The 18665-nt window shown below is 45.4% G+C and overlaps 1 protein-coding gene across 1 annotated transcript in view; it reads left to right on the forward strand.

Annotated features, from left to right (window-relative positions):
- mrc1a (mannose receptor, C type 1a) overlaps window positions 1-18665 on the forward strand; it is a 151654-nt gene that overhangs the window by 114584 nt on the left and 18405 nt on the right. The window contains exons 22-24 of the mRNA XM_068007082.1: window positions 1858-2021; window positions 3878-3983; window positions 8429-8661. Of these exons, the coding sequence (XP_067863183.1) occupies window positions 1858-2021; window positions 3878-3983; window positions 8429-8661 (503 nt within the window). The remainder of the gene's footprint in view (window positions 1-1857; window positions 2022-3877; window positions 3984-8428; window positions 8662-18665) is intronic.

The following is an 18665-nucleotide window of genomic DNA, read 5'->3' on the forward strand; positions in this document are numbered from 1 at the left end:
ATGGAAGGTGTCGTCAACAGTGCTATCAAGTGGCACTTACTCACCAATAACCTGCTCACCGATGCTCAGTTTGGGTTCCACCAGGACCACTCGGCTCCAGACCTCACTACAGCCTTGGTCCAAACATGGACAAAAGAACTGAATTCCAGAGGTGAGGTGAGAGTAACTGCCCTTGATATCAAGGCAGCATTTGACCAAGTGTGGCACCAAGGAGCCCTAGTAAAATTGAAGTCAATGGGAATCAGGGGGAAAACTCTCCAGTGGCTGGAGTCATACCTAGCACAAAGGAAGATGGTAGTGGTTGTTGGAGGCCAATCATCTCAGCCCCAGGATATTGCTGCAGGAGTTCCTCAGGGCAGTGTCCTAGGCCCAACCATCTTCAGCTGCTTCATCAATGACCTTCCCTCCATCATAAGGTCAGAAATGGGGATGTTCGCTGACGATTGCACAGTGTTCAGTTCCATTCGCAATCCCTCAAATAATGAAGCAGTCTTAGCCCGCATGCGGCAAGACCTGGAAAACATCCAGGCTTGGGCTGATAAGTGGCAAGTAACATTCGCGCCAGACAAGTGCCAGGCAATGACCATCTCCAACAAGAGAGAATCTAACCATCTTCCCTTGACATTCAACGGCTTTACCATTGCCGAATCCCGCAAGATCAACATCCTGGAGGTCACCATTGACCAGAAACTTAGCTGGACCAGCCACATAAATACTGTGGCTACAAGAGCGGGTCAGAAGCTGGGTATTCTGCGGCAAGTGACTCGCCTCCTGACTCCCCAAAGCCTTTCCACCATCTACAAGGCACAAGTCAGGAGTGTGATGGAATACTCTCCACTTGCCTGGATGAGTGCAGCTCCAACAACACTCAAGAAGCTCGACACCATCCAGGACAAAGCAGCCCGCTTGATTGGCACCCCATCCACCACCCTAAACATTCACTCCCTTCACCACCGGCGCACTGTGGCTGCAGTGTGTACCATCCACAGGACGCACTGCAGTAACTCCCCAAGGCTTCTTCGACAGCACCTCCCAAACCCACGACTTCTACCACCTAGAAAGACAAGGGCAGCAGGCACATGGGAACAACACCACCTGCACGTTCCCCTCCAAGTCACACACCATCCCGACTTGGAAATATATCACCGTTCCTTCATCATCGCTGGGTCAAAATCCTGGAACTCCCTTCCTAGCAGCACTGTGGGAGAACCTTCACCACATGAACTGCAGCGGTTCAATAAGGCGGCTCACCACCACCTTCTCAAGGGCAATTAGGGATGAGCAATAAATGCTAGCCTCGCCAGCGACGCCCACATCCCATGAACGAATGAAAAAAAAACCCAGAAACAGTGGTGGAAGCATAATCCATAACAACTTTTAAAAGGGAAGTGGATTTGAAAAATAGAAATTTAAAAGAATATGGGGAAAAGGCAGGAAAATGGGACTAAGTGGATGGCTCTTTCAAAGAACTGACACAGGACCGATGGGCTGAATGGCCACCTTTTGTGCTGTAAAGTTCTATGATTCATTTATTGCATGACAAGTTTATAGCTCAAATTTCCATTCCAAGTCAACACTTCCACGGATCAATTCTTGTGCCCATTTATTTTTTAGAGTGTTAGTAGAATTATTACAGGATTATATATCTTGCAAATATGTGTGCAAGAGATCATTTTATTCCTAATGCTAATTCCTAAATTAGTTAATGATTCTATTTTTATATCTTGATTACACTTCTGTGAAGCACCTTGGGACATTTTTTCTACGTTAAAGGCGCTATGTAAATGCAAACAGTTGTTGTTACAGTGCCGAATAAATACATAATCTCAAATTATTTTAATTTGTTTTCCTTCGCAGCATTTGTTACCATGACCCTGAATGGTTTTCCTGTGAATGCCTGGATTGGATTAAATGATATTAATAGTGAGGGTAAATATCTCTGGACTGAAGGAAAGGGAGTAGTTTATACCAACTGGGCCAAGGGTTATCCAACAGGACAAAGTTACAGCTATGGTGATCATGTAAGTACCAACCACACCCCACGTGCTCTAGGCTGTGGAGTAGACTAATTTTTAGTAATAGTCTCTATTTGTCTTGATGAATTCTCTAGTCTAGTAGCGATGAGTTACCCTATCAGGGCTACAGAAACAGCAGCAGCAGACAGCATTTGTACTTTTAGTAGGAATTTTCTAAAACACGATGAAAACTTACCGTTACATTAAAACTATTAGCTGGTTAATTTTTTAAATATGGAGGGGCCGAATTTCTTCGGGAAGCCCTTTGCGGGTGGATCTGGTGGGGGAGGGGGGCATGGGGAACATCAGACCGTCCATTAGTTGTGCCCCAGGGTTAGGATCATTTGCATGGATCAGAAGGTGGTCCACACTCTTAACTGGCCTCAGGAAAGTGGTCATGGTGTGATAGTGTCAGCTTCAAAAAAATTTAAAGGGAAAGAAATGGACTTGTTTTTTGAGAAGCCGCTTCCGCACTGTAAATGGTCGTTCTGCACGCCATGATGCTAAGGATGCAAGTGCGGGAATTACATCATATGACATAATTTCCGCATTTGCATGTGGCCGCCCATTTGCAGGCAACACATTTCAGGTAAATGCTCCTGGCAAGACAACTTCCCCACTGATAGCACAAAGTTGTTCTTTTGTCATAGAACATCTCTATTTCTTCTCCACTTCTTATATCCTTCAGAACCTTCTGCCTCCAGAAACCTTTTTGATTGTCTTTGAACCCATTTATATCATCCACTTCACTGGATTTCTGTAGTAACTTATTTCATGGGCATGATTTTACCTCGGAGCCGGGCACCTCTTGCGTCCCTAGATATTCGCGTGGGAAACCTGGAAGCCAAATGAGTGCATCACAATCTGCGATCACAACTCAATCGATGGCAAGTATTTGTGCTTCCGGGTTTCCCATGCACCAGGCAGCCGGATTGAGAGGCACTAGGAAAGGAGCAGTGAATCAGAGAGGGGGGAGGGTAGGAGAGAGAGATTGTGGGTCCTGGAAAAAATTGGAGGTGGGTGGGGAGGAGGGGGTCATGGACAACATCAGGGGTCCAGCCAGCATTGGGAACGGATTTTGTTGGGGGGGGGGTCAGCCAGCATTGGATATCCGGAGGGGTCCAGTCAGCATCGTCATCGGGGTTGGGGTGTCCAGCCAGCCTCGGCATCGGGAGGTCCAGAATCGGGTGGGGGGGGTGGGAATCCACCGTCGGGGGCAGGGGGCTGATCGCAGGGCTCCTTTTGGCCAGGTGAGCTTGATGGGCCTGGAAGAAGCACTCCTGCTCCTCCAGGCCCACAAGCAGTGCAATATAGACACTCACCTCATGGATCTGGCCCTTCCCGCCTGCTTTCACCTGACTTGGAAGCGATGGGAAACCTGAACAGGTGAGGTTAAATTCATTTTAATTTTCCAATACACAAAATATTAAGTAGCTCAACTATTTCAATGCGGTACATTGCCCCTTTAAGTATTGGCCTGCCGGCTTTAAGTGAGGGTGGGACTTTCTGGTGTCTGTTGTGTGCACGCATCCAAACACGCCTGGTCAAACCCAGAAGTGGGCGAGTTGGAGCCAGATTGCGGTCCCGCTCCAAAAAGCTATTATTTTAACCTCCTGCCTGCCTCCAACCCACCCATTCTTGGGAGTTAAAATGACCCCCCATAAGTCTATTACTCTTTGTGTTAAAAAAAAATCTTCCCGACTTTGACATTTTGCCACAGTCCTGTATGTGAAATCTGCAAGGCACATCGTCAATTAGTTATTGTCTGGCATTCATTGCTTAAGTATTCATTTCAGTTGGTAACTTTACAGAGGCATGCTGGTATCTGGTGATGACGGTTATTTTTTGCTTTTATTATATGGAATACTGACTGTGTGTCTGTGAGTGTAAACAAAAGGCCAGGAACTGGACTCTGGAGAGATGACTACTGTGAGCTTAAAAGAGGTTTTATATGCCAAAAGTACAAAGGTGAGTAGAACTGGTTGCCTTTTGTATGAGCTATCAGGGCGTGTTATTATAAATCTAAAAATGTATCTGGTAAACAAGCTTGAATAATAAAGACTGTGAGCAAACAGTGATTACCAAGACAAATTCAGTTCAGTTTAAGATTCTTCATTACCCATGTACATGCCAGAATACTTCCACCACTCAGAACAGGGAGAGCCTGTTGCTTCCATTATTTTTCTTTAACTTACCAAGCTACTGCTGACCAGATTAGCTCTAACTGTGTTCTCTTATGGGGCAATTTTGTGCCAATTCTGTCCTGGCCAATATTTATCGCTCAACTAACATCACTAAAACAGATTATCTGGTCATTATCACATTGCTATTTGTGAGACCTTGCTGTGTATAAATTAGCTGCCATGTTTCCTACATTACAACAGTGACTACACTTCAAAAGTACTTCATTGGCTGTAAAGCGTTTTGGGACATCCTGAGGTTGTGAAAGGTGCTTTATAAATGCAAGTCTTTCCTTCTTTAATTCAATGCCAAAATCACTTCTAATTGCAGAATCTGCAATGACTTTCCATCAATTTAATTTAGCAGAAGTGGCATTAGATTAGTCTCACACTGTCATGGCTTTGTAACAGTATAACTGCAACCAAATCAAGCTTTCAAATGGGCTGTCTGTGAACATTATAAATGTTATTTTTAAATTTTCTGACATTAGCAAAGAGCTTCTATTCCATTGGTTCTTTGCTGACATTAAAATCTTAATCAGCATTTCAACAACTGTGAGTGGTACATTTAAAAATTTATTCTCGAGATGTGGGCGTCGCTGGCAAGGCTGGTTTATTGCCAATCCCGAATTGTCCTTGAGAAAGTGGAGGTGGACCTTCTTCTTGAACCGCTGCAGTCCGTGTGGTGAAGGTTCTCCCACAATGTTGTTAGGTAGGGAGTTCCAGGATTTTCACCCAGCGATGATGAAGGAACAGCGATATATGTCCAAGTAATAATGCTATGTGACTTGGAGGGGAACCTGGAGGTGATGCACCTGCTAAACCTTGTCCTTCAAGGTGGTAGAGGACATGGATTTGGGAGGTGCTGTCAAAAAAACCATGGCGAGTTGCAGTTCATCCTGTAGATAGTACACACTGCAGCCACGGTGCACCGATGGAGGGAGTGAATGTTTAAGGTGGTGGATGGGCTGCCGATCAAAAGGGCGGTAGATGGTAATCAGCAGGAGGCTTTCTTACCCATGTTTGACCTGAAACCATGAGAATTCATGGGGTCCAGAGTCAGTGTTGAGGACTCCCAGGGCCATTCTGCACCCCCCCTGCAATTGTATACCACTGTGCCCCCACCTCCTGTATCACTATCTCTGGGAATATCAGCCCCTTGAGTCTGCTCTGCCATTTATTTAGGTCATGACTGATTTGTACCTCAACTCCAATTACCTGCCTTTACTCCATATCCCTTGATACCCTTACCTAACAATAATCTATCTATCTCAGTCTTGAAAGCTCCAATTGTCCCAGCAACCATGCACCTGGGGGAAAGAGTTCCAGATTTCTACTGCCCTTTGTGTGAAAGAGTGCTTCCTGATTTCACTCCTGAATGACCTAGCTCTAATTTTAAAATTATGTCCCCTTGTTCTTTATTCTCCCTCCAGAAGAAATATTTTCTCTGATTGTACTCTATCAAATCTTCTTGACATTTTAAACACCTCAATCAAGTCACTCATCAATCTTCTATACTCAAGGGAATACAAGCCAAGCTTATGCAACCTCTCCTCATAATTTAACCCCTGAGCCCCAGTATCATTCTGGTACCATCTGGGTATGTCCTGTCCCACTGTTTTAGAGATGAAAATTGTGCATGTTTTATATTGGGTGGCCAATCCACTCCACCAGTTAACCACCCAAGTGGTGAAGGTGAACATTACCCCCATTGTCCTCATCCCAAATCCAACCATAGCTTCTCCGCATCCTATCACTACAACATCTTCCAGCCTAAAATCCCTTCCCCACCTTTCAGTCCTCTGACTTGTGTTCAGCCCCTTCTTTTTATCCACCATTGGTGGCACAGCTTTCAACCACCTCAGCCTTACTCACTGGAATTCACTCCCTAAACCCTTCCACCTCATCACTTCTCTCTCTACCTTTAAAAGCCCTCTCAAAACCATCATTAGGACCAAGCTTTTGGTCACATCTCCTAATTCTCCAACCACGGCTTGGCACTTGTTCCTTTATCTATATGTTATTAAAATTGATGTGTCCTGTCAACTGCCAACATTCTTTATGGACTTCAATATTAATTTTGTCCCCATCCCCACGTTACATTTGTGATGCCTGTAGGTGGTGCTCTAATAGGTTTTCCTCATATAAAGCATTCAGCACTTGTCATGTTTTCCAGTCATAAGAGCCTTTGATTCTATGTAATTCCCTATTAAAAAGCTTGGTTTGAATCTGCATGCAGCTCATGTTCTAGCCACCAGGTGGCTATGCAGCAATTCTGCAGCTCCTCTCGGTAAAGGTGAGTATTAGGTAAGTTTAGACTGTCTTTCCAAGTTATTTTTTTACATCCTGAGTATTTTGAGTTTTGTGTCAATGTTCCCCAAATTGAAAATAAAATCCCCATGGCCGTGAAAATTTCCCCTCCCACCATCTTTCATCACCATCACCTGCCCTCCATTGTCTGCCCAACATTTAATGATAAAATTAACCCTCTGAATTCTTGATCTTGTAGTTGTATCTCTTCCCTACTTCCGTGCTGACATTTTTTTTATTCGTTCATGGGATGTGGGCGTCGCTGGCGAGGCCGGCATTTATTGCCCATCCCTAATTGCCCTTGAGAAGGTGGTGGTGAGCCATCTTCTTGAACCGCTGCAGTCCGTGTGGTGAAGGTTCTCCCAACAACACTGCCAACATCAAAAATATCCAACCCCATTAATCTATAACTGTTTTGCTACATAGTATCCCCCACATTGTTCTTCACTCTGAATGCTGTCTCTGACAGCCTTGCCCCACTCAAACAAGGAATTGATCCATTAGAAATCATTGCAACCCTTTTCAAGGAAACATTTCTTGCGTCCCAATAACATTGACAAACCCTCCCCCACAAAGACAGTTTTCCAAACCCTCCATCCCAGCTCAAGTGGTCTCTCATATGCAGAGGTAGTTTTGCGTGTACCCAACACACACCCTGCCCCACTGTAACAGTTTTCTAACTCCCACTCTCTCTGCTGAGATTCATTTTCACTCCCCTCTGGGCTGACGTAGTTTCTTATCCTCACCATGCTCCTCTGAGGTAGTTACTAACGCTGCCTCCACCCATCTCCCTCCTTATCTCCTCACTTATCCCCCTCCTCTTCCCTCCCCAGCACCATTTCCCTTTTCCTGTTCCTGTCCCATGTCCCATTCCTCTCGCTCCTCACCCCCTCACCCCATCACTCCTTTTCCCCTTCCACTCTCCTTTATCCTCCCCCTCCTCTCCCCTCCCCTCATTCCTTTCCCTCCTCCATATCTCCTCTCCTTTCCCCCTCCCTGCCTTTCCCCTTACTCCCTCTTCCCCTTCATCCTCCTTTCCTCTCCTCTTTCCTTCCCCCTTCGTCACTCCTATTTCTCTCTTCCCTTCCCTCCCCTCCCCTTTCTTTCTTCCCCTTCTTTCTTCCCCCCCATCCTCTTCCACTGTCCACCTCTATTCCCTGCCTTGGTTCAGATAGTCCCCTGCCTTGCTTGACCTGAAGCCTGAATTTGGTCTTGACTACCTGTATGCAATGCCACGAGAGATGGACCAGATTTATTTATTTTCTCTCCCCCTCCCATCTGTAATGTGCCTTGGAATGTTTTCTACATTAAAGGCACTGAATAAAGGCAGTTATTGATGATGAAATGTAGGTGGAGTTGGGAAGTTTTCTTTTCCAAGACAGATTTATTTTAATAATCAATGAAGAAAGAGGCTCAGGGAATGAGAATGGAAATACTGTTTCAAGGGACATCTTCATGAAAAACTGTTTGACGAATAGTTTTATAGATTAGAGCATGATCACTTTAAAGTCATATCAGGGACGCACTAATGGTGGGTAATCTTGTCCGCGAGCCTCACATATTGGGAGATCATGGGTTCATTATCTGCAATTTTCCGTCCATTGAAATCAATGGACAAAAAATCATGGGCAGTGGGCCTGTGATTTCCTGATTTGCACTGGCATTGGGCAAGGCTCATGGGCAGTGGGCCTGTGATTTCCTGATTTGCACTGGCATTGGGCAAGGCTCTCTACTGACAGTGTAAACTCAGAAAATCGGCCCCATCATCTCGGATACTAAGTGCCTAACCACACACTAAGATTAGTAAAACATTTTCTGGTTAGATTGAATTAATTGAATGTCCTCTTGATATGATTTTAAAAGAAGTATATCCATAGAAATCTGAATGAAAATAACAAGTGCAGAATGTGATTCCTTCCATAGATCGTGCTTTAACCATAGGACCCACAACTCGGCCAGCAACAAAGTACATTCGTTATGGCAAGAATTCGTACAAAATAATTACCGTCAAGCTGAAATGGAAAGATGCTCGTAAGGTTTGTGAGGCAGATGGTGCCCAGCTTGCCAGTATCAAGGATGGCTTTACGAATGCCTTCTTAATGTTAGAAGCTAGTAAACTTGAAGAGAAACTATGGATTGGATTAAATGGCAATGAGGTAAGAAACAAATAGTAACAAGGTAAGCTGAAGAAAAATATTAAATGCACTGCACTTTGAAAGATATTTATTTCTGCCAGCATTTTGTACCATAACTCCAAAAGGCATTTGACAAAGACCCACATAAAATTCAAATTTGAAGCTGTGAGGATTCAGAGAAAACCCTGGGAATGGATAAGAATCTGATTGAAGGGTGGTAAACAACAAGCACTTGTTAGAGGAGTTATGTTGACCTGGGGAAAAGAATTGAGTGGGATGTTGGGACCATCACTGTTTCTCATTTACATAAATGACATAGACTCGGAAACTCAAAGGAAAGTGGTGATTCCAAACTAGAAGAGGCAGTAGAATAGGAGGAAGCAGCTCAACAATTACAGAGTAAGTGGGACAAAATAAGTATGTGGGCACATCAATGGCAGATTAAATGTGGACGAGAGCAAGTACTACACACAGGAAGGAAAAATAAGCAACACATGTACTCCATGAATAGTTTTGAAATAACTAAGAATTTTTTAAAAATTCGTTCTTGGGATGTGGGCGTCGCTGGCAATGTCAACATTTATTGCCCATCCCTAATTGCCCTTGAGAAGGTGGTGGTGAGCCGCCTTCTTGAACCGCTGCAGTCCGTGTGGTGAAGGTTCTCCCACGGTGCTGTTAGGAAGGGAGTTCCAGGATTTTGACTCAGCGACGATGAAGGAACGGTGATATATTTCCAAGTCGGGATGGTGTGTGACTTGGAGGGGAACGTGCAGGTGGTGTTGTTCCCATGTACCTGCTGCCCTTGTCCTTCTAGGTGGTAGAGGTCGCGGGTTTGGGAGGTGCTGTCGAAGAAGCCTTGGCGAGTTGATGCAGTGCATCCTGTGGATGGTACACACTGCAGCCACTGTGCGCCGGTGGTGAAGGGAGTGAATGTTTAGGGTGGTGGATGGGGTGCCATCAGGCGGGCTGCTTTATCTTGGATGGTGTCGAGCTTCTTGAGTGTTGTTGGAGCTGCAATCATCCAGGCAAGTGGAGAATATTCCATCACACTCCTGACTTGTGCCTTGTAGATTGTGGAAAGGCTTTGGGGAGTCAAGAGGTGAGTCACTCACCACAGAATATCCAGCCTCTGACCTGCTCTTGCAGCCACAGTATTTATGTGGCTGGTCCAGTTAAGGTTCTGGTCAATGGTGACCCCCAAGATGTTGATGGTGGGGGATTTGGCGATGGTAATGCCGTTGAATGTCAAGGGGAGGTGGTTAGACTCTCTCTTGTTAGAGATGGTCATTGCCTGGCACTTGTCTGGCGCGAATGTTACTTGCCACTTATCAGCCCAAGACTGAATGTTGCCCAGGTCTTGCTGCATGCAGGCACGGACTGCTTCATTATCTGAGGGGTTGCGAATGGAACTGAACACTGTGCAATCATCAGTGAACATCCCCATTTCTGACGTTATGATGGAGGGAAGGTTATTGATGAAGCAGCTGAAGATGGTTGGGCCTAGAACACTGCCCTGAGGAACTCCTGCAGCAATGTCCTGGGGCTGAGATGATTGGCCTCCAACAACCACTACCATCTTCCTTTGTGCTAGGTATGACTCCAGCCACTGGAGAGTTTTCCCCCTGATTCCCATTGACTTCAATTTTACTAGGGCTCCTTGGTGCCACACTTGGTCAAATGTTGCCTTGATGTCAAGGGCAGTCACTCTCACCTCACCTCTGGAATCCAGCTCTTTTATCCATGTTTGGACCAAGGCCTTAATGAGGTCTGGAGCTGAGTGGTCATGGCAGAACCCAAACTGAGCATCGGTGAGCAGGTTATTGGTGAGTAAGTGCCGTTTGATAGCATAGTCGACGACACCTTCCATCACTTTGCTGATGATTGAGAGTAGACTGATGGGGCAGTAATTGGCTGGATTGGATTTGTCCTGCTTTTTGTGGACAGGACATACCTGGGCAATTTTCCACATTGTCGGGTAGATGCCATTGTATATAGATGATTTGGATTTGGGAGCACAATAATTAAATTTTACTGAGGACACAAAGGTATGAGGTCTGACAAACAGACAGGAGGGCTGCAAAGGACTTCAGAAGGATGTGGACAGGTTAGCAGAATAGGAAGACAGGTGGCAGATGCAATTTTAGGTGGAAAAAAAAACACAAGGAATGGAAGTGTACACTCAATGGAAAGGTGCTAAAATGCTATGACTGAACAGAGGGACTTTGGGGTTCCAATAGATAATTGCCTACATATTCAAGTGCAGGTAAATAAATCTATTAAAAAAAAGGCCAGTAGCATTCGGGCTTTATAAATAAGGGCATAAAGTACAGAGTAGAGGTAATGATAAATCTGCACAAGGCAATGGTTAGGCCACAGTTAAAGAACTGTGTGCAATTTTTGGCACCCCATTATGAAAAGGACATTAAAGCCATAGAAAGCGTATAGTGTAGATACTTGGGATGAGAATCTATAGATATGAGGAGACACTTGAGACATGGGGAATATTTCCTTTGAAGCAAGGAAGGCTAAGAGGCAAAACCATGATGGTTTTTAACATTATGAAGTGTTCTGATATGGTGAATAGAGAAAGATTATGGGGATTACATTGGATAATCCCCGAAACTGGGCACGGGGGTCGCGGTGCGCGATTAACTTGCACCCGGTCATTGAGATGCAGGCAGAATGTAACATTCATGCTGCTTGGTGATTTCTATGATAGCTGCGTGAAGCCAGTGCTACCTGCGCTCTTGAGTGGCTGCTCACCAACAGGGGCTCAGATATCACGAGTGGCTAGCACCATTTAAAGGCAGCCTGCACCTCTTAAAGGGAAGGTGCATTGTGGCTGCAGGAAGTGGTGGAAGTCAATTGGGAAGTGAATCTGTGCTGCAGTATAGTGCAGCATGGTGATGATGGGGCTGCTGGAATTTTTAATGCGCAACAACTGGGCTGCTCAACATTTGCGGGACTCTGATATTCGCAAAATATAAGATATGGGTTCGCACGGAGTCTGAACAGAGATCAGACATCACACACGTAAAACACAGATGCAGTTCTCATCCCTATGTTTACAAGCTATTGAGTTATTTTAATACATTGAATAAAGGTCACGCACTACTGAATCCCACATCCTCCAAACTGCAGGCCAGACCTCACCAATCTGCCGATCTGAGTTTGTACCAGGCCTGCGAGAGAGCCTGCACCAAGGTTCTCTGATGATGCATTAGAGGCCTTGTTGCAAGAGGCGGATAGAAGGAGGGACATCCTATATCCGCAGGGGGAAAAGAGGTCCTCCAGACATATGCTCCAAAGGCAGTAAGGGACAAAGTCAACGCCAGGCTCATAGCACCATGAACATGGATGCAGTGCAGGAAAAAGTTCAATGCTTTGACACGAGTGGTCAAGGTGAGTGAGCTCAACTGTCAAGTGGCATCTCCTATCAACTGCACCACTAGCCGCATTCACTGCTCCACACACTACACTCCCTATCACCCACATACCAACAAACTCTTTCAATCAGTACTCAACTCTTCCAATCAGATACTTCCTCTCACCCTCACATATTACCACTGTTGCAAGCCGCACACCCGCAACTCACAGGTCACACATACTGGCAGCTATTCAACCATGACAGCCACACCACCCAAACATCTTGCAGGACACTCACTGACACAAGTCCTGCTTTCTTGCAGGAGAAGGTGGCACATAACAGGAGGCAGCAGGTGGCATTGGAACCATGGAGCATGAACTTGCTGTCCTCTCTCAGGATCACAGCATTCCTTTCCCACTCCTGCCACTCCGCAAGTGCCCTTGCTGTTGCCTGTCAGCTAGCCAGCCCACTCCCTGTAGAGTATTGAAACTTTATTATGGGAACATAGGAAGATAGGAACAGGAGTAGGCCATTTAGCCCCTCAAGGCTGTTCTGCCAATCAGTGAGATCATGGTTGATCTGTGACCTAACTCCAATACCTGCCTTAGCCCCATATCCCTTAATATCTCTGGTTAACAAAAATCTATCAATCTCAGATTTAAAATTAACAATTGAGCTAGCATCAACTGCTGTTTGCGGAAGAGCGTTCCAAACTTCTACCACCCTTTGCGTGTAGAAGCATTTCCTAATTTCACTCCTGCAAGTCCTGGCTCAAATTTTTAGGCTATGTCTCCATGTCCCTGTATTCAAGTGTAAGAGACCTCCAAAAACCGGTACAAATGTATCAACAGCCAGAAGCAATAATCCAGCAACTAACCTGTAACTCCTGCATGATCCCTTTAAATAGTGGTGGTGGGAGTCTTCAGTGCTGTTTATGACTTGTTCAGTTGTGCGAGGTTAAGACAGTGCGGTGGCTGGAGCGTTGAGTTCCAAAATTGCACCTGTTCCTTTAAATTAGCATTGCACACTGATCTACCGTACATTCTCCCTACTTTATAGGGTGCCGGCGTTGACTATCTGCGCATGCGTGAATGCCTTTACCAATATGGTGTCCGGCATACGTAACGCTAGAAGTGTGCACGCGGATTTTGGACGCTATTTGGGTCCTTAGGAGTCCGTGTAACACCTACATAACGGGCGCTACGTGGCTCAATTTAGACCCCTATTTTCTCTGGTAAGGAAATCGGTGATGAGAGGAGATCAATTTAAAATTGTCGCTAAGAAGTGGGACGAAAGTTTGGAAGAAATTCTTTTATGTAGAGAGTTGCTAAAGAATGGAATGCTTTGACACAATGGATTATAATGGCCTTCTTTTGTATGGTAAACTTCTATGGTTCTATTTCAATAAGCTTGTTAATCACATTTTCACAGCTATGCAACAGAGGTTTAAAATGTAGTACATGACTCTGCGGGGAGAGTGTGCAGATATAAATTTGGTGCTGTAACAGTGAAAGTGAGCAGCAATTATTTATGTCCATTCCTTTATTTGTCCATAATTAAACACTTATTGTATCCACTGAACTTCTAAACAATGATATTAAGATTAATACCAGTAAATTATGGGAAGCGCCTGCTAATTTCCAGTATGTGCTTCTGGCAAATGAGAATCCTCACCAGGAGCGAGCATTCATAAAATCGGCCTTATTGGGTCACTGTTGATATCTGCACTTTCTTTCAGCCTGCGTCTGCCACTCATTGAGCTTACCAGTTCTTTGTATCTGTTTCCCATATTGGTGTGGAGGAGATATTCACAAGCGAATATTTGATCAAAAATAAATTGGGATTGTAAGGATTTTGTAAAACATGATTAGGTAAAATGTTTAAGGATATTGAAGCTTTCTGAAGGAAAGAATGAGCACAGAGTACACACTGCAGAATTTGGAGTGAGTGCTCTTATCCATTTATTAAATAATGGAGCGAGGCATATTAAATTACTAGTCACTTGGACAAGTATGAATTAATAAAGGAAAGCCTGCATGGATTTGTTAAAGGCAAATCGTGTTTAACGAACTTGATTCAGTTTTTTGATGAGGTAACAGAGAGGGTTGATGAGAGCAATGCAGTTGATGTGTATATGGATTTTCAAAAGGCTTTTGATAAAGTGCCACATATTAGGCTTGTCAGCAAAATTAAAGCCCATGGAATATAATAGAATCATAGAATCATAGAAGTTACAACATGGAAACAGGCCTTTCGGCCCAACATGTCCATGTCGCCCAGTTTATACCACTAAGCTAGTCCCAATTGCCTGCACTTGGCCCATATCCCTCTATACCCATCTTACCCATGTAACTGTCCAAATGCTTTTTAAAAGACAAAATTGTACCCGCCTCTACTACTGCCTCTGGCAGCTCGTTCCAGACACTCACCACCCTTTGAGTGAAAAAATTGCCCCTCTGGATCCTTTTGTATCTCTCCCCTCTCACTTTAAATCTGTGCCCCCTCGTTATAGACTCCCCTACCTTTGGGAAAAGATTTTGACTATCGACCTTATCTATGCCCCTCATTATTTTATAGACTTCTATAAGATCACCCCTTAACCTCCTACTCTCCAGGGAATAAAGTCCCAGTCTGTCTAACCTCTCCCTGTAAGTCAAACCATCAAGTCCCGGTAGCATCCTAGTAAATCTTTTCTGCACTCTTTCTAGTTTAATAATATCCTTTCTATAATAGGGTGACCAGAACTGTACACAGTACTCCAAGTGTGGCCTCACCAATGCCCTGTACAACTTCAACAAGACATCCCAACTCCTGCATTCAATGTTCTGACCAATGAAACCAAGCATGCTGAATGCCTTCTTCACCACCCTATCCACCTGTGACTCCACTTTCAAGGAGCTATGAATCTGTACTCCTAGATCTCTTTGTTCTATAACTCTCCCCAACGCCCTACCATTAACGGAGTAGGTCCTGGCCCGATTTGATCTACCAAAATGCATCACCTCACATTTATCTAAATTAAACTCCATCTGCCATTCATCGGCCCACTGGCCCAATTTATCAAGATCCCGTTGCAATCCTAGATAACCTTCTTCACTGTCCACAATGCCACCAATCTTGGTGTCATCTGCAAACTTACTAACCATGCCTCCTAAATTCTCATCCAAATCATTAATATAAATAACAAATAACAGCGGACCCAGCACCGATCCCTGAGGCACACCGCTGGACACAGGCATCCAGTTTGAAAAACAACCCTCGACAACCACCCTCTGTCTTCTGTCGTCAAGCCAATTTTGTATCCAATTGGCTACCTCACCTTGGATCCCATGAGATTTAACCTTATGTAACAACCTACCATGCGGTACCTTGTCAAATGCTTTGCTGAAGTCCATGTAGACCACGTCTACTGCACAGCCCTCATCTATCTTCTTGGTTACCCCTTCAAAAAACTCAATCAAATTCGTGAGACATGATTTTCCTCTCACAAAACCATGCTGACTGTTCCTAATCAGTCCCTGCCTCTCCAAATGCCTGTAGATTCTGTCCCTCAGAATACCCTCTAACAACTTACCCACTACAGATGTCAGGCTCACTGGTCTGTAGTTCCCAGGCTTTTCCCTGCCGCCCTTCTTAAACAAAGGCACAACATTTGCTACCCTCCAATCTTCAGGCACCTCACCTGTAGCGGTGGATGATTCAAATATCTCTGCTAGGGGACCCGCAATTTCCTCCCTAACCTCCCATAACGTCCTGGGATACATTTCATCAGGTCCCGGAGATTTATCTACCTTGATGCGCGTTAAGACTTCCAGCACCTCCCTCTCTGTAATATGTACACTCCTCAAGACATCACTATTTATTTCCCCAAGTTCCCTAACATCCATGCCTTTCTCAACCGTAAATACCGATGTGAAATATTCATTCAGGATCTCACCCATCTCTTGTGGTTCCGCACATAGATGACCTTGTTGATCCTTAAGAGGCCCTACTCTCTCCCTAGTTACCCTTTTGCCCTTTATGTATTTGTAGAAGCTCTTTGGATTCACCTTTGCCTGATCTGCCAAAGCAATCTCATATCCCCTTTTTGCCCTCCTGATTTCTCTCTTAACTCTACTCCGGCAATCTCTATACTCTTCAAGGGATCCACTTGATCCCAGCTGCCTATGCATGTCATATGCCTCCTTCTTATTTTTGACTAGTGCCTCAATCTCCCGAGTCATCCAAGGTTCCCTACTTCTACCAGCCTTGCCCTTCACTTTATAAGGAATGTGCTTACCCTGAACCCTGGTTAACACACTTTTGAAAGCCTCCCACTTACCAGACGTCCCTTTGCCTGCCAACAGACTCTCCCAATCAACTTCTGAAAGTTCCTGTCTAATACCATCAAAATTGGCCTTTCCCCAATTTAGAATTTTAACTTTTGGGCCAGACCTATCCTTCTCCATAGCTATCTTAAAACTAATGGAATTATGATCACTGGTCCCAAAGTGATCCCTCACTAACACTTCTGTCACCTGCCCTTCCTTATTTCCCAAGAGGAGGTCAAGTTTTGCCCCCTCTCTAGTCGGGCCATCCACATACTGAATGAGAAATTCCTCCTGAATACACTCAACAAATTTCTCTCCATCCAAGCCCCTAATGCTATGGCTGTCCCAGTCAATGTTGGGAAAGTTAAAGTCCCCTACTATTACCACCCTATTTTTCTTGCAGCTGTCTGTAATCTCCTTACATATTTGCTCCTCAATTTCCCGTTGACTATTTGGGGGTCTGTAGTACAATCCTATCAAAGTGATCTCTCCCTTCTTATTTTTCAGTTCTACCCATATGGACTCAGTGGGCGAACCCTCGGATATATCCCTTCTCACTACTGCCGTGATGTTCTCCCTAATCAAGAACGCAACTCCCCCTCCTCTCTTACCTCCTGCTCTATCTTTCCTATAGCATCTGTACCCTGGAACATTGAGCTGCCAGTCCTGCCCCTCCCTTAGCCATGTTTCAGTAATAGCTATAACATCCCAGTCCCATGTACCCATCCATGCCCTGAGTTCATCTGCCTTGCCCATCAGACTTCTTGCATTGAAATAAATGCAGTTTAATCTAGACTTCCCTTGGTCTTTGCCCTGCTTTCTCAGACCATCTGTCCGGTCATGTTCTGTACACTCTCCCTTACTGCCTTTTGTTTCTGTCACCACTTTATTTCCCACTGACTTCCTGCATCGGTTCCCATCCCCCTGCCACATTAGTTTAAACCCTCCCCAACAGCACTGGCAAACACTCCCCCTAGGACATTGGTTCCAGTCCTGCCCAGATGCAGACCGTCCAATTTGTACTGGTCCCACCTCCCCCAGAACCGGTTCCAATGGCCCAGGAATTTGAATCCCTCCAGCTTGCACCATCTCTCAAGCCACGTATTCATCTTAGCTATCCTGTCATTCCTACTCTGACTAACCCGTGGCACTGGTAGCAATCCTGAGATTACTACCTTTGAGGTCCTACTCTTTAGTTTAACTCCTAACTCCCTAAATTCAGCTTGTAGGACCTCATCCTGTTTTTTACCTATATCGTTGGTGCCTATATGCACCACGACAACTGGCTGTTCACCCTCCCCCTCCAGAATGTCCTGCAGCCGCTCCGAGACATCCTTGACCCTTGCACCAGGGAGGCAACATACCATCCTGGAGTCTCGGTTGCGTCCGCAGAAACGCCTGTCTATTCCCCTTACAATCGAGTCCCCTATCACTATAGCTCTGCCACTCTTTTTCCTGCCCTCCTGTGCAGCAGAGCCAGCCACGGTGCCATGAACCTGGCCACTGCCACCTTCCCCTGGTGAGCCATCTCCGCCAACAGTATCCAAAACGGTATACCTGTTTTGGAGGGAGATGACCGCAGGGGACCCCTGCACTGCCTTCCTACTCTTCCTCTGTCTGTTGGTCACCCATTCACTATCTCCCTCAGTAATTTTTATCTGCGGTGTGACCAACTCACTGAACGTGCTATACACGACTTTCTCAGCATCGCGGATGCTCCAAAGTGAGTCCATCCGCAGCTCCAGAGCCGTCAAGCGGTCAAACAATAGCTGCAGCTGGACACACTTCCCGCAGGTGAAGGAATCAGGGATACAGGAAGGAGCCCTGAATTCCCACATCCCACAAGAGGAACATGACACGGCGCTGGGATCTCCTGCCATGACTTAATCCTTAAATTAGCTGAAGAACAACTACAATGTCAAGAGAAAAAAAAAGGAAAGAAAAACTACTTACCACTCCCTTTAAGGAGTTTACTCCTTTAAATTGATTCACTAAAAAATAAACGCTACTTCCTATAAGACCTGCAGACCTTCCCTTTCCTTTTACTTCAGTTACTGTAGATAAGGAGAAATACTCACCTGAACCTACTCACCAATCAGGTGCCTCCCCTGTGTTGCGTCCCGATCTGATTCCTGACGTCACTTCTAACTCGGTCGCAGCTCCGCTCGGCTCCGCTCCGCTCAGCTGTTCTCAGCGCTCTGAAATCCCGCCTTTTATCGGACGCTCCCTCCGCTCGGCTCGGCTCCTCTCAGCTGTTCTCAGCGCTCTGAAATCCCGCCTTTTATCGGACGCTCCCTCCGCTCGGCTCGGCTCCTCTCAGCTGTTCTCAGCGCTCTGAAATCCCGCCT

This window comes from Heptranchias perlo, chromosome 2 (genome assembly GCF_035084215.1).
Source record: "Heptranchias perlo isolate sHepPer1 chromosome 2, sHepPer1.hap1, whole genome shotgun sequence".
NCBI classification, from domain to species: domain Eukaryota; kingdom Metazoa; phylum Chordata; class Chondrichthyes; order Hexanchiformes; family Hexanchidae; genus Heptranchias; species Heptranchias perlo.